The sequence below is a fragment of the Elephantulus edwardii genome, unplaced genomic scaffold (genome assembly GCF_000299155.1).
Source record: "Elephantulus edwardii isolate Elephantulus edwardi_28Jun2011 unplaced genomic scaffold, EleEdw1.0 scaffold00164, whole genome shotgun sequence".
In the NCBI taxonomy this organism is placed as follows: domain Eukaryota; kingdom Metazoa; phylum Chordata; class Mammalia; order Macroscelidea; family Macroscelididae; genus Elephantulus; species Elephantulus edwardii.
This window is the reverse complement of record NW_006399914.1, coordinates 4,757,552-4,772,902: the sequence shown is the minus strand read 5'-3', so window position 1 is coordinate 4,772,902 and position 15,351 is coordinate 4,757,552. Positions and strand designations below refer to the sequence as shown.

General features: G+C 40.1%; 1 protein-coding gene across 2 annotated transcripts in view; it reads right to left on the bottom strand.

The window, feature by feature from the left end:
• Positions 1-1,902: 1,902 nt before the first annotated feature.
• The window catches only part of GALK2 (galactokinase 2), a 229,553-nt gene continuing 216,104 nt past the window's right edge, over positions 1,903-15,351 (bottom strand). The window contains exons 9-10 of one of the 2 annotated variants that reach the window (XM_006895302.1): positions 14,111-14,312; positions 1,903-2,462 (exon numbers count right to left, since the gene is read on the bottom strand). In XM_006895302.1, the coding sequence (XP_006895364.1) occupies positions 2,255-2,462; positions 14,111-14,312 (410 nt within the window). In that variant the 3' untranslated portion in view covers positions 1,903-2,254. The remainder of the gene's footprint in view (positions 2,463-14,110; positions 14,313-15,351) is intronic. The other variant, XM_006895301.1, reaches the window with a different exon arrangement.

Genomic DNA, 15,351 nt, shown 5'->3' with positions numbered 1-15,351 from the left:
TTTGGCTTTTTACAGGGTGAACAATATTTAATAAGCAAAACATGGTTTTATACTCATTATAGTGACAGGAAATACACTGTTATTTACTCATCTATATGCATATTTTAGACTAAATTTTATGCATAAATCATAACTTTTGCCTACTTATGCCCCTTCCTTGCTTCAAGCCATGGGGAATGTGCAACTAGATATATCCAAATGTGTTCAGGATTATAAACTAATAGAAAAATATTGGTTGGTGCTTGAAGTCAAATATTCATTAAAAATCCAGCTGAAGTATATTGAATATAAACTACTACTTCATAAATGAATGGTCTCTGTCCTCAGTTAACTGAAACACAAGATAGAATGTGTTAAAACTCTAAAACTGGACTCAAGCATGAGAAGGAAAGACAAGGAAGGAGATTGTTCATCGTTTCATACCAGTTTCCTCTGCTTCTTCTTACACCATGGGCAATCTTGTAAGCCTGAAGGCCCTTCTATTCCAACTCATTATTGTTGAATTGGAGCCAAGCCCTCCAGTGGGGTTTTGGAGGCTGTAAACCAAGTGGGAGAAGATAGCCTGTCTTTCTCCTTTTTCCTTACTACTTACCAATAGAAGCCCTTCTTTCCCACTAAGCCTTTTCTCACACCATTTTGCCTTTATTCATATGTTTTGCTCATTTCCAATGTCTCCTGCTTATCTTTCAGAGCTCTGCTCTATTTCCAGCTTTGGCACGACACTTTTTTCCAATGGCCTCAGCCTATAGCTTTCCAGATATTTTCAGTATCTATTGGAATTTCTAGAATTCTGGATTGAAAATGAGTTCTTTCTTTCCGGTCAGAAAATGAAACATAAATGGATTAGGCCCCAGTTTAGAACGACCGTGGTGCAAATGGGTACGGACCAGAGAAGGGACCACAAGACAGGAGGGGAAAAATCATTAGTAGACTTTCACAGAAACCCACCAACACAAATAACCAACTCTAGAACCTGATTTAAAGCCTTTTAATTTCACTGTTACCTATAGATCTGCCTACAATGGTCTACCTACAACCTAGCATGGGGACACACACACACACACACACACACACACACGGGCACGTGCGCTGGCGCGCTGATACAAGGTATAATGAGGTTTCCCAGGCCCATTAGCACACCCTTTGAATGAGAAAGCATATGTGAAAAGGGCAAATGGAAGAAAGTAAATACTATGAGTAAATGAAATGTCCTAAACTATTATCAGATATTTCTTTTTTCCTTAAATGTGAATAGAGACAGAGATAAAGTGTCTTTTAATAAATTTCTGTGTTAAGTGATAGAAAGTTCAGGGCCAAAGCAATTTAAGTCATTCTCTATGTGATATCACGTGGTTTTTGTTGTGTGTGTGTTTTTTTAAATAATTTTAATTAGCATTTACAGAGATTTTGGATTTCCATTCATTCACTGCTGCACTTCTCTCCCCGCCCCCCCCCCGCCCCCAGTTCGCTCCTTTCTTTCAAAAGTAAAATAAACACTCCTTCCCTGGTATACAATTCCCCCCACACCCCTCCCACCGCCCCAAGTACATTCCACTATGCAACCTTATTTGTGGACTCTTGTGATAACCATAAGACCCTATCATACATCGCTTTTAAATTATTCACTCCCTCATCTGTTTCGGTGCAGTATACACAAATTAACAGAACATCTTTATTGGGGTAGTCTCACATGTACGCATAAAATGTCCAGGAAAATTTGTGAATCTTTAATCATGTCTTTTTTTCACAGCATTATGAAGATCGAGTTAGGAGAGAACTTATGGGATCAGGAGCAGTGTTGTTATCATCATCATCACCATCACCATCATCACTAGAAGACTACAACATTGACGCCGAAGAACAATGAAACAAGACATACACACAACTCCAAGAATGATGCCCATCAGTTTAATAACAGCAGCATATTTCATTCAAGTCCAGTTCATGAAGTCAGCATTGCATATTTTACTATTCATCTTTTAAGACCTTCACATCAATAAATCTTAGTAATTCATCCTTAAAAGATCTGCCCAAGTATAATCTTGGCTCTTATTGGTAGAAAACATATTTTAAGATGGAAAAATCATCATTATGAAGCATAAAGAGCTTTCAACCGTTTCTTTGGAAATCTATCTTGATAATAGCAACCGTTCATCATAATACAAAACAGAAAGAGGATTAAATTACTGTGGCATAGGAAGTCTTGCCAGATCCTAAATGCCCTAAATAGTTTCCCTGAGATGTTTTACATTGTTTAGCCCTCAAGGAAAACCAAAGCCCCGCCTCCAGGTTTTGTAGCAAACAAATTCTGCTTCTCTGGTACTGAGCTTTGATCGCTTCTCTGGTAATAAGCTTCCTGCACATTTGCTAGGAAGCTGGGCAACTTGTCAGCAGGTACAATTGATACCGTGCAGCCTCCCCATCCTGCTCCAGTAAGTCGAGATCCTTGAGCCCCAAATTTCCTGAAACAATAAGGGAAAAATAAAATCAGAATCTGTAAATGAAATTGAGAGTGTTTTGCCTTAAGCTTATGGAACACAAAGCCTACCCAAATTTTGAGACTATGTGCTTTTAGGGGAGGTTTTCCCATGTTAAGACGTAAAGAAATCGAAACCATACTAATTATCTACTTCCAATTCCTGGTTTTAGCTGCAAAGAGTAAGTCAGTACTCACTCATGTTTCCTGAGAGTTGATAGTATTGATTACATGCCATAGTCACTTAAAGAGTTAAGTAGCAAGCGTAAAGGCGAATCAGGAAGTGAAAGTAAAAAGAATACAAGGGAATAGGCATGATCAACAATTGTGAACCAGAAGGAAACAAATGAAGGCGAATCACAATTTAAAGTGCACATTCTCATACTCAGAAGGCTTCCTCCGGGGACTAGTTCAGCTGTCTTCTTAAGACTTAGCTATTTCATATAAAAGTCAGTGCCTACAACAGCCTATATTCATACTGAATAAATTTATCAACAAGGAGCCTATCATTACACTCTAGGCTGGTTGGTTTGTTTAATCCCTAATGGAAAATTATGAAAACTTTCCCACAAAGAGGATGGTGGCCCCAAGATCTATGCCCACGTTCCCTGTGTCCTCTGGAACTGGCCCAACAGCTAGACTCAGATTTTACCATCAGATGAGATGTGTTTGATTGGGATGGAAACTATTATATAAACTACCACACAGCAAGAGGTAATTTTAGTCACCATCATCCAGGCACAATTTCAAACCCAAGATGTGAACCAAAGTGAAAGGCCCTCCATAAAGTGCAAGGATCATTCATCTTTGAAAGATACAATTTAGCTTGACAACAAAATTTAACATGTACTTCCAATTCTTCCTAATAAAATTTACTCCAAATTAGTAGCAGATTAAAATCCCCATAATTAATTTAGCACAATTTTGTCCCTTTTTTCCATCTAAATGAGCTTCTTTACTTCCTGGAAAATATCAATAGACTATTATCCCTACCCTAGGACATCAGAATTATTGCACATCAGTAATTCATTTTTCCCCTCAATGATTTTCTCAATTGATTTCTTTTCATCATCTGTTTTGTTTATTAAAATATGCTTTTCAAATTAAAATAGATGTTTAAAGGAGAAAACAAAAACTCTTGCAAACAAAGATTACTCATCTCATCCTGCCCTTGAAACAATTCATTTATGTCCCAGTAGCTGAGAAGTCTCTCTGGCCCTGAGATTTTAGGATTTTCTGGGGTTCCCACACTGGCAAAGGGCCCATCTGCAGTTATTTGATTTAAAAAAAATTGCTATATGCAAGCACATCAAACTACCTTTCACTATAGAAGGTGCTAGGGGAACAGCAGTGTCACCAAGACAACTCTGGAAAGTCATAAATCTAGACATCAGAAGCCACCAGAGCATGGTCCAGAGACCAACACTGTGCTAGCCACCTCCATTTTCGAAGACCCAAGTAGTGCCGTCATTTTTAGGAGACATCTCAGCAATTTTCATACACTTTCTCATTTAAATAATTTCTGAAGGCTAAAATCCAAAAAAACAAAAACCATGGGAATAGTGCCAAATGGTCCATTTTCCTGAAAATTCTGCTGATCTCCAGACAGCAGAGGTTAGAAATATTTCTAAGTAACTATATTCACTTCTGAGCTTGAGTCTCTCTGTCCCTGCTCTGTATTGAAGATGAGAGTGGGCTGTATAGTGTCAACCACATGGTCTCAAGTCATCAAGGTCCTTATTTCTCAAATAGAGGACAATAACTGCTATTAGAAATAGCCTCTGTCCCTGAGTAAGGGCATTTGTGATCACAAATTAGAAGCCATCCAGCAAGGAGGGAGTCACTGGCCTGTCTAACAACACACACACACACACACACACACACACACACACACACACACACACATCCAGCCCTCAGCATTTCTCATTGGTGGTCTGGCATATGAATAGGAATTTCAAGAGAGATCTAAAAGGGGACCAATATAAATTTTAAACTAAGAAAAAGTAAGTGAGCTAAAGAATATTATTTAAATATTTTTGTGTTTGTAATTTTTTTTTCTGGGTCAACAAGAAGAAAGTCAAGATCCTAATATCCCCCAAAAGTAGACTTGCAATAATATGGAAGAGTTGGTCCAAGCAACAAAAACAGCTTCTGCCTTATAAAGCAAAGTCAACAAACATAGAGCAGTGAACATTATGAGAAAATGTTTCTTTGATCCTTTAATCACTTAAGATTGAATTCACATCATTAACTGTCAAGCACCCAGTAGGACCTGACTAAAAGTCCCTACTTTTAGAAGAATTCTAGTCCCTACAGTTATTTAAAGACAAAGCACACACTAAAGTCCAAAACACTGAGCTATAGAGAGGGTGGTGGTGGTTGTTTTTATGTGCCATTGAGTTAACTGAGACTCACAGCAACCCTGTGCACAATATCTGTGAACTCTGCTCTCCTGAGCCAATCTCACTCTGTCCAGCACTTCTACCTCCAGTACCCCAGTCACTGTGCGAATCCATCTCATCACAGTCTTCCTCTCCTGCACTGTCCCTCCACCCTTCCTAGCATGATGTCCTTCTACAAGAACTGGTCCCTCCTGGCAAGATGCCCAAAGTACATGAAACAGAGCTTCAAAATCCTTGCCTCCAAAAAAGCAACTTGGTTTCACCTTCTCCAGGATAGACCTGCTTGGTCTTGTCAGTATGTTTAGGACTCTTCTCCAGTACCACAACCCAAAGGCATTGATGATTCTTCTGTTATCCTTAGTTACTGTCCAGTTCTCTAGTGAATAGCAAGTAATTGTGAAGGCCATGGCCTGGATCAGGCACAGCTCAGTCTTTAGAGTGAAAATATTGTACTTTAGCACTCTAGAGAGGTCCCTGCCAGTAGATTTTCCCAGTGCAATTAATCTTTTGATTTCCTGATTGCTGGTGCCAAGAGTGTTGTAGATCCAAGCAAAATGAAATTGTTAACAACTTCAGTCTCTTCTTCATCCATCATGGTGTTGCCAATTGGCCCCGTAGTGAGAATCTTTGTTTCCTTGATGTTAAGCTTCAATACATATTGAAAACTGCACTACTTGACCCTCTGCAGCGAATGCTTCAGGTTCTCCTCAGTTTCTGCAAGCAAGGTTGTTTCATCTGCATAACATAGGCTGCTGGTCTTCCTCCAATCCTGATGCCACATTCCTCCTCATAAAACCCAGCCTCCTGAATGGTCTGTTCCACATATAGATTGAAGAGGTGTGGAGACAGGATGCTTTCCTGATGCATTCCTTTCTTGATTTTGAACCATGTAGTGTTCCACTGCTCTGTTCTGATGACTGATTCCTGGTCCAAATACAGGTTTCACATGAACGAAGGAGATCAAGTGAAACTCCCAGCTTTCTACCAGCTAAAGAGGGAACATAAGAAATTATGCCTTGTACAATTCCTCAATTCAATTCCTTAATTTCAAAATAAATAAATATTGCTGTTCTTGTTATGGGCCATCAAGTTGCCTGTGACTCATAGTGACCCTATGTACAATAGCTTTGAACCCTGCCCTTCCCTGAGCCAATTTTATTGTTTCTGACACACCTACACCCATTACTGCAGTCACTGAGTCAATCCATCCCATCCAGGGTCTTCCTCTCCTGTGCTGTCCCTCCAACCTTCAAAGCGAGATATCCTTCTCCAAGAACCGGTTCCTCCTCTCCATGTGCCCAAAGTATGTGAGACAAAACTTCAAAATCCTTGCCTCCAAGGAGAAAATTAGTTTTACCCTCTCCAAGACAGACCTATTTGTTCTTCTGTTGGTCTATGGTTCAATACTATTCTCCATCACCACAACTCAAAAGCATCAGTTATTCTTCTGTAATCTTAGTTACTGTCCAGCTCTCTGATCCACAACATGTAATTGCAAAGAACATAGCCTGGAGCAGGCGCACCTTAGTCTCTAGATTGACCAAACTGCTCCTCAACACTCTGGAGAGGTCACTGACAGCAGACTTTCCCAATGCAATTCATCTTTTTATTTCCTAACTGCAGGTGACAAGGAAGACTGTTGATTATGGAGCTGAGCAAGCTGAAATTGATAACAACCTCATTCTCTTCTCCATCTATCATGGTGCTGATAATTGATGGAGTGGTGAGAATCTTTGTCTTCTTTATGTTAAGTTTTAGTCCACACTGAAAACTACAGTCCTTGATCTTCTGCAGCAAACACCTCATGTCCTCCAGAGCTTCAGCAAGCACAGGTGTGTCATCTGTATATCACAGGTTTGTTGATTAGTCTGAATGATCTGTTCCACATATAGATTGAAAAGGTATGGAAACAGGATGTTGTTGTTATTGTTATGTGCCGTCAAGTTGTTTGTGACTCATAGCAACCCTATGTACAACAGTTCTAAACTCTGTGCTGTCCTGTGCCAATTGCACTGTCTCCGATACACCCATCCTGATTACCCCAGTCACTGAATCAATCCACCTCATGGAGGGCCTTACCCTCCTGTGCCGTCCCTCCACCCTCCCAAGGATGACATCCCTCTCCAAGAACTAGTCCCTCCTTACAACATGTCCAAAGTATGTCAGATGAAGCCTCAGGATCCTTACCTCCAAGGAGCAGCCCGGTTTAACCCTCTCCAGGATGAATCTGGTTTCTTAGCAGTCCATGGTACCCTCAATACTTTTCTCCAGCACCATAGCTCAAAGGCATCAATTCTCCTTCTATCCTCCCTAGTCATTGTCCAAATCTGACACATAACAAGTGATAGCAAAGACCATGGCCTGTATCAGATGCACCTTAGTCTCCAGAGAGACACCATTGCTCTTCAGTACTTTGGAGAGGTCCCTAACAGCCGACTTTCCTATCACAATATGTCTTTTAATTTCCTGGCTGCGGGTGCCAAGAATGTTGACTGTGGAGCCAAGCAACCTAAAACTGAACAATCTCAATCTCTTCACCATCCACCCTGATGCTGCCAATTGGTCCAGTGGTGAAAATCTTTGTCTTCTTGATATCGAGCCGCAATTCATATTGAAAGCTGCAGTCCTTGACCCTCTGCAGCAAGTGCTTCAGGTCCTCCTCAGTTTCAGCAAGCAGGGTTGTGTCATCTGCATAACACAGATTGTTGGTAAATCTTCCACCAATCCTGACGCCATATTTCTCCTCATAGAGCCCAGTCTCCCGGATAATCTGCTCTGTATACAGGTTGAAAAGGTATGGAGATAGGACACATCCCTGGCGTATGCCCTTCCTAATTTTGAACCATGCTGTGTTTCCTTGCTCTGTTCTGATAACTGCTTCTTGTCCAAGTATAGGTTTTGCATTAGCACGATCAAGTGTTCTGGGATTCCCATTCTTCTCAGAGTCAGCCACACTTTGTTATGATCCACACAGTCAAACACCTTTGCATAATCAATGAAACACAGACATTCCTTTGGTATTCCCTGCTTTCAGATAAGACCCATCTAACATTAGCTACAATATCCCTAGTACCACGACCCCTTCTAAACCCAGCCTGGACTTCTGGCAGTTCTCTGCTGATGTGCTGTTCCAGTCAATTTTGGATAATCTTCAGTAGAATCTTGCTTGTTGTGGGAGGATATCAAGGGTATCATCCAGGAAGACGTTCATTTCAAAAACAGAGGAGGAAGAAAAGACAAAAATGATTGTCAGAAGAAACTCTGAATATTGCACTGGAGAGCCAAGAAGCCAAAGCACAAGGAAGAATTCAAGATACTAAAGAGCTGGACAGAAGATTTCAAAGGCAATGTGGGATGACAAAGTAAAATATTACAATGACATGTGCAAGGAGCTGGAATCAGAAAATCAAAAGAGCTGAACTCGCTCAGCATTTCTTAAGTTCAAGGAACTGAAGAACAAATTCAAACCTCGAGTTGCTATAATCAAGGATGCTTTTGGCAGAACATTACATGATCCAGGAAGTATAAAAAGAAGATGGAAACAATATACTGAGTCACTGTATGGAAAGGAATTGGCAGACACAGAAGAATTTCATGAAACAACATATGAGCAAGAGCCTATGGTGATGAAGGAAGAAGTTCAAGCTGCTTTGAAGGAAATAGCAAAAAATAAGGCCCCAGGAATAGATGGTATATCAACTGACATATTTCAGCTAACAGATGCTGCCCTGGACATGCTCACCAAGTTGTGTCAAGAAATCAGGAGAACAACCACTTGGCCAACTGACTGGAAGAGATCTATGTCTGTTCCCATTCCAAAGAAGGGTGACCCAACAGAGTGTGGAAACAGGATATATAAATAAATATTAGCTATTTTATAAGTGATGATTTTGAAAACAGGTGGGACAGACTCATGATCAAATTTTGGCTCCCATGGATTTAATTTTCATTAGCTTCTGCTTGAACTTGCATATAAGTAGTTGGTGGTTTGTTCCACAATCAGCACATTACCTAGTTTTCACAGCTGATAATGTGTTTCTCCAGCGATTCATTCCAGATTTAATTGATCTGATTCCTATGCATACCATCAGGTGAAATCCATATGTATTGCCTGTATTTGTTTCTTATAAAACACACTTGCAATGAATAAGTCATTGATTGTGCAAAATTTTATCATTCTATCTCCAGCTTCATTTCTGTCACCAGGTCCATATTTACCAAGTACTGATCCTTATCTGTTCCCAACTTTTACATTCTAGTCACCCATCATTATTAATGCGTCTTGATTGCCAGATGAATTGCATAGGAAAGTATGCTGTCAAGAGACCTCTTCAAAGTGCTGGAGAGCAACAATGTCAGTCTGGAGACTTAAGGTGTGCCTGATCCAGGCCATAGTCTTTGCAACTACTTGCTATGGTTCAAAAAGCTGGACAATGACTAGGAATGACAGAAGAAGAATTGATTCCCTTGAGCTCTGGTGCTAGAGAAGAGTACTGAATATACCATGGACTGCTAGGAGAACAAACAGGTTCACCCTGGAGAGGGTGAAACCAGGCTGCTCATTGAAGGCAAGGATTTTTGAAGCTTAGTATAACATACTTTGGACATTCTGCAAGGAGGGACCAGTCCTTGGAGAAGGACGTCATGCTTGGGAGGGTGGAGGGACAGCTCAGGAGAGAAAGATCCTCTATGAGGTGGATTGATGCAGTGACTGGGATAGTGGGGAGTGAATGTGTTGGAGACAGTGAGATGGCACAGGTTAGAGCAGGATTTAGGACTGTTGTACATAGCATCACTGTGAGTCACAGGCGACTCAACAGCACATAACAACAACATTTTATAAATGAATAATTATTTTAGCAAAGTTTTGTGCCCACTATAATTTCAACTGCTTAGCTGATTACAGCAAATGGGTTTTGAACTATTTTCTTGAATATATAAAAAACACTTAGAAGTATACTCTTTACCTAGAAAGATTTCTAACTTCTGCTTAGAAAACTGGCAGGACTCTTAGGAAAACAGATTTCCACCACAATTTCCATTTTTTATAGCCAGGTTAGAAACTATCAGAGTGTTTTGCATTTACAAAACCACAGCCTTCAATACTGTTCAAATAAAAATTATAAGAAAATATGCATAGAAGTCTAGTTAAGAAATATAAACCATTAAAGCTCACGGAGACTATTTGGTTTAGGTCCAGCAAATAGATTCTATAGAGGGTAGTTGAGGGGAGGGTATATTTATTTCATTCTTTTTATTCATTCTATTCTGTTGCATTCTATTTGTTCATTCTAAGCAGAAGACTGAGAACTACACAAGAGTGTGAAGTTCCCAAGGCCAACTGAACTGGCTCCCTTCTCTCTACTTGATTTAGTATAAAAATTAGCAGTAAGCCCCCCAGGAAAGATACTGTAGGGATTTACATTTTGTTTTTCCCATTTCTAACCCAGTCAGGAGAATGGGTGGAAGAGGCTATGAAGCAGGGGTGTGGAGTAGAGTTGTGGGAAGACTTCTAAGGAGCACAGAGTAAATTTACTTATGTAACTTTTGTTGGTACATTAAAATCTATCATTCAGTGTCCTTAATAGCTTGAGCAATAATGTAGCAATGAATTCTCTCTAATTTCAGCAAGTGTCAAAATGGAAATAAAAGGCATTAACTCATTTTTTCTTCTTAAAGAAAATCAAGGAACCAATAATGAATGAGCAGTCTCATAGTTGACTTGGTTTCAAAATTTTGGGGGGGTTCCTCGGTAAATTCTACTTTAAAATTTAGCCATTTCTCAAAACTTTACATTTTGTTCATTTTAATGAGATATTTTATAATTAGACAAGGATCATTTTCCCCTTAATTATTATAATTTGTCTCACATAATTTAAGTTTTCTAACACTAATGTAATTAACAATAAACCGCCTAACTACGTAAGTGTCGTTTCCTTTTCACTCACTGGTCCTTTCTTTGGAGTCCAAACCGATTTTCTCTTGCACAGCAAGGAAAAAGCTCAACTGAGAAAATGAACAAACACTGGGGAGCTCTTTTATTCTCTTTTCTTCCCCATTCCCTCCATCTAAACCAAAACTATAGGCTAAAAATCTCCAGATGCCTTTCTAATAGTCTACTTTAGGTCAGACTAAGAGTTTAACTAGTTTCTAGTATCCTGAGAATTCCAGTTCTTTTCTCACTTAATTAATTGTTTTCATCCAAAGGGAAAATTAAAACCCACTACCACCAGCCTCATTCCATCTCTAACCACATTTCTGTCACCAAGCTGTATTTTCCGACTACTGGCCCTTCTTCCTTGTTCCCAACTTTTACATTCCAGTCACCAATTATTATTAATGTCTTTTGGTTGTGTGTTCGATCAATTTTGGGCTATAAAAGTTAGAAGACATTTTCTATTTCTTCCTCTTTGGCTTTAGCTGTTGGTGCTAATATTTGAAATCTTCCTCGGATGTATATGGATAGTACCCTGTCACAACATTGTACTTCAGGATGGATCTAGAAATGGTCTGTTTTTACTATGAATGCAATCCCTTTCTCCTCCTCACTTTTTCATTCCCAGGATAATAGATCATATGCTTGTCTAATTCATAGTGACACATGCCGGTCAATCCCTGCTTGCCAGATTAAATATTAATCTATTAAATAAATATAAGCTATAGCTACTGAACCTTTCCTTGGAAACACATTTGGGAAAAAACTGTAGATTTATAAAGTACTAGAACTGGAGATAATACAACAAGGCCTCACTGTCAAGCCACAGAGCTTGGAAGGCCAAGAGCCAAGCTCAAGCACAGGCTTCCTGCCTCCCCTCACCCCACACACGGCCTCCCTGTTCAGCATGGGTTTGCTCCACTGTTCAAACACTATAAACTAGGTCACAAAGGCCATCTTCTATGATTTAACTAGGAGAGGAAGACAGGTAAAAATGATACACACTCAAATGTAATTGCTTTTCACTATAACCAAACGGATAGAAGGCAGCTGTGGCTAACTTGACTTTATCAATCAGGCTTTTTTGATAACTTAAGCCAGGCTGTGCCATTCAATTCATTGCTTACTGCTCTCTCTAATGACAAAGGCCCTTTCTTCTCATGAAATTTTATAATGCTCTCAGATAGTTCTTTGGAAGCAGGAGTGGCATCCACTTCCTAAAGAACATGCCTCCGGAAACCCTATGGACTTTGATAAGTTGTAGAGGGGCTTCAGGCCTTTTGCTCATAGGGTTGCTGTGAGTCATGCCCAACTCGAAGGCAATCATCAGCGAGATAGTTCCTAAGGGAGCTCTGGTGGCCTAACCCATCGGGAGTTGTACTGTTAACCTAGCAGCCTGGCCTCTCTAGTGGTTAAGTCCACCAGTGGTTCCAGAAAAGGAAGAGGAACAACAGCCTTGCTATGAATTGGCTCTGACTCTAGACTATAAGTTTAGGGTTTTTAATAAGATAATTCTGGGCCACAAATGTGAAAGCTGGCTTCTCAAAATAAGGCTTTTAGAAAAAGTTTCTCAGGCCAAGTGTGTTCCTCTCTCCTACTCACAGTGTAGTTGTCTTGACTCTTCTGGCAGGGTGTAAGAATCCAATCTTTTTTGAAATTCCCATTGCCCCCTTCCTCTACTCAAAGCCGGAACCTTCACAGCGGCCTACAGTCTCCTGTGGGATGGCTTCCTACCCCTCTAACTTCATCAGCAGTCACTCTCCTTCCACTGCCCTCTGGTTACATCCCTCAGTCCAGTTAAAGCCTGTCCTGTCTTGGGTCCTGTGCTCTTGTTCTCTCTTCACCTAATGATCTTTCACTACATATTTACTTGGTTGGTTTATTAATTTCCTTCAAGTCTCTTCTCAAATAGTATTTGGCGATCCCAAATAAAAATGACCTCCCCAACCATGGTACTCTGTCCTTCGTAACTTTTTTGGCAAGAAGCTGCGTTATAATCCCGAAGGCACGAGTTCGAGACCACCAGCTGCTCTGCAGGAGAAGGATGGGCAATCTCCTCCCGTATCAGTAAGTACATCTAAAACCTGCCGGAGGATCAGCTATGGGTCAGTTCTGACTCTATGCTACACGATGACAACAATACGTTGTATTCTTTTTTAATTGTCATTTTACAACTAGGATATAAACTGAATACAAGCAAATGTCAGGTGCTCATCTCTGAAAAAGAATGTTCATTAGAGCATTCCAGGAGCCTGGCATATACTCTTCCACTGCTTTTCAGCTAGGCAAAGACTTCTTTTTTATTTTCATACAACTCAATCTCCTCATTTCCAGAACTGAGTGATCTTCGTCCCTATCATTTACTCAACTCCCTATATTTTCAGAACACAGCACTTACAAACAAAACTGGAAGGCTTCTTTTGGCAATTAGCAAATACTGACGTCAGCCAAGTGATTCTCATCAAGTCTTTTGACAAGTTGGTTTGCACATGCCATTTTTGATCATTTAAGCTACTTGGTTTAAACTCAACAGGCTGGTAGTGTGGCAATGGGTGAGACGAGCCACAGGCGCCAAGCGGTTAATTATATTTTCATTACTAATTGCTATACTATCTTCACATAGTGGAAATAACATCTCTCAATTGGAGAGTTCTACCAGTTTCCCTTTCAGTTCTCTCAAGGTCAATGGAACTTGGGAAAGGAACCAAATTAGGTAAAGAAAACATACTACTTCTATTACCCTCATTCTCTGGCAATTCTAAGGAAGTTATTCTCAGGTTTTACGAGGTTTTCTCTTTACACTTCTGTCTCAGTGAGTTATTTATAAACTGGGCTTTCTTCAGTTCTTTCTTCTCCAAATTCTTTAACCTAAACTTGGAAGGCAAGAAGTGCTCGCTCTCTGAGCAATTCCTTCAGCAGTGTCCTTCCTTCCACATTTGTATCAGGTTTACGGCCCTCTGCAACTCTCTCCTTTCTTCAGAATAGAACCGTGCAAGCTCAGACACCAGACAAGAATTCCTGACAGAGCAACAGTCTAAGATCATGAATTAAAAATCATGATAAAGGAACAACAGGGTCCATGTGTGAAAAAAAGCTACCTTCCTAATAGTCCGAATCACGCCAAAAATGGGAAAGTATTAAGGTGTAAAGAGCTCTGTGCCATGAGCTATTGCATTCAGACATTCATAAAGGCTTTTTTAAAAAAAAAAATCACTTAATGTGTTATGCAAATGTTGTCTTCATTAAACAGTACTCTTGATGGCATCCCCCTGCCCTGGCCAGGGGCCTCAGCCTCACCGACAGATGTCCACCAGCTGGTCCAGCTCAGGGCAGCTGCACTCATACAAGTCCCGGCAGCTCACGTGGCTTTGATTCATTAACTCTCCCAGCAGCTGGATCACGTTGGCAGGTGCTTCTTCACATATCTTTTTAAACTGGACCACTCGCGCTGCCTCACTGTATACATGCTTTGCACGCTGGTAGAGCTTGAAGTTGAGCACTTAGGAAGAAAGAACAAAAAAGCCGAAAATAGTTACTGGACAATCTGATACAAAGAAATATATAACTACTGAGGACTTAATTCTCTTAACCTTCAACTTTATCTCTCTTTCAATGAAAGAACTCTGTGTAACAAAAACTATTTTCAAGTCAGTTTTATGTTTTTGTTGATATTAAAAAAATCTGCAGGGTTTATGTTTTGTTTTTTATACTTCTCATATATGTGCATACAAACTGACATCCTTTGCCATTCCAAAAGAAGGGAATGGAAACATTTATGGCAGACTCTGGTGACCTAATGGTAAGGAGCTGTGCTGCCAGCCCAAAGGTACAAAGTTCGAATCCACTAGCTACTCTATGGTCAAAGGTGAGCAATTTCCTCCAATCTTTCACCGCCTCTAAGAACCTCAGTTTTCTGGAGGATCAGATATCAGTTCTGACTCGAAAGTACATAATAACAAATAATGATCTATGCAGTGGGCACTTTGAAGGCACTGCACATTACATGGTTTTCATCTCAGTCTGTGTGATGGAAGTATGACCCTTGTTTAACAATGGATGAACATTGCTCAGCAAGCGAGAAGCAACTAAGGTCACCCATTCAGCAAGTAGGAGAAGCAGAGCAAGCATATCTGACCCCCAAACCACACTCTTTTCACTCTTTCCTACAGAAAGGGAACACTGGGAATGCTTAGGTTAGTAATTCTGCTTCTAAACATAGCTAGAGAAGCAGGTAAGCAATGATATACATAGCTATTTTGAGTTTTATGTAAATATTAAACAGGGATGCATATTTATAATGGCAAAAAGTAATAAACAATTCAAATGTCTATCAATGACATTTTAAAATAAAATAAATTATGCTATAGCCACCAAAGCAAGCAAAATCTTAAAATGTGCACAGCTGTTGTTGTTGTTGTTGTTATGTGTCGTCGAGTCGTTTGCAACTCATAGCGACCCTATGTACAACAGCCCTAAACCCTGCTCTATCCTGTGCCAATCGCACTGCCTCTGACACACCCATCCCGATTACCCCAGTC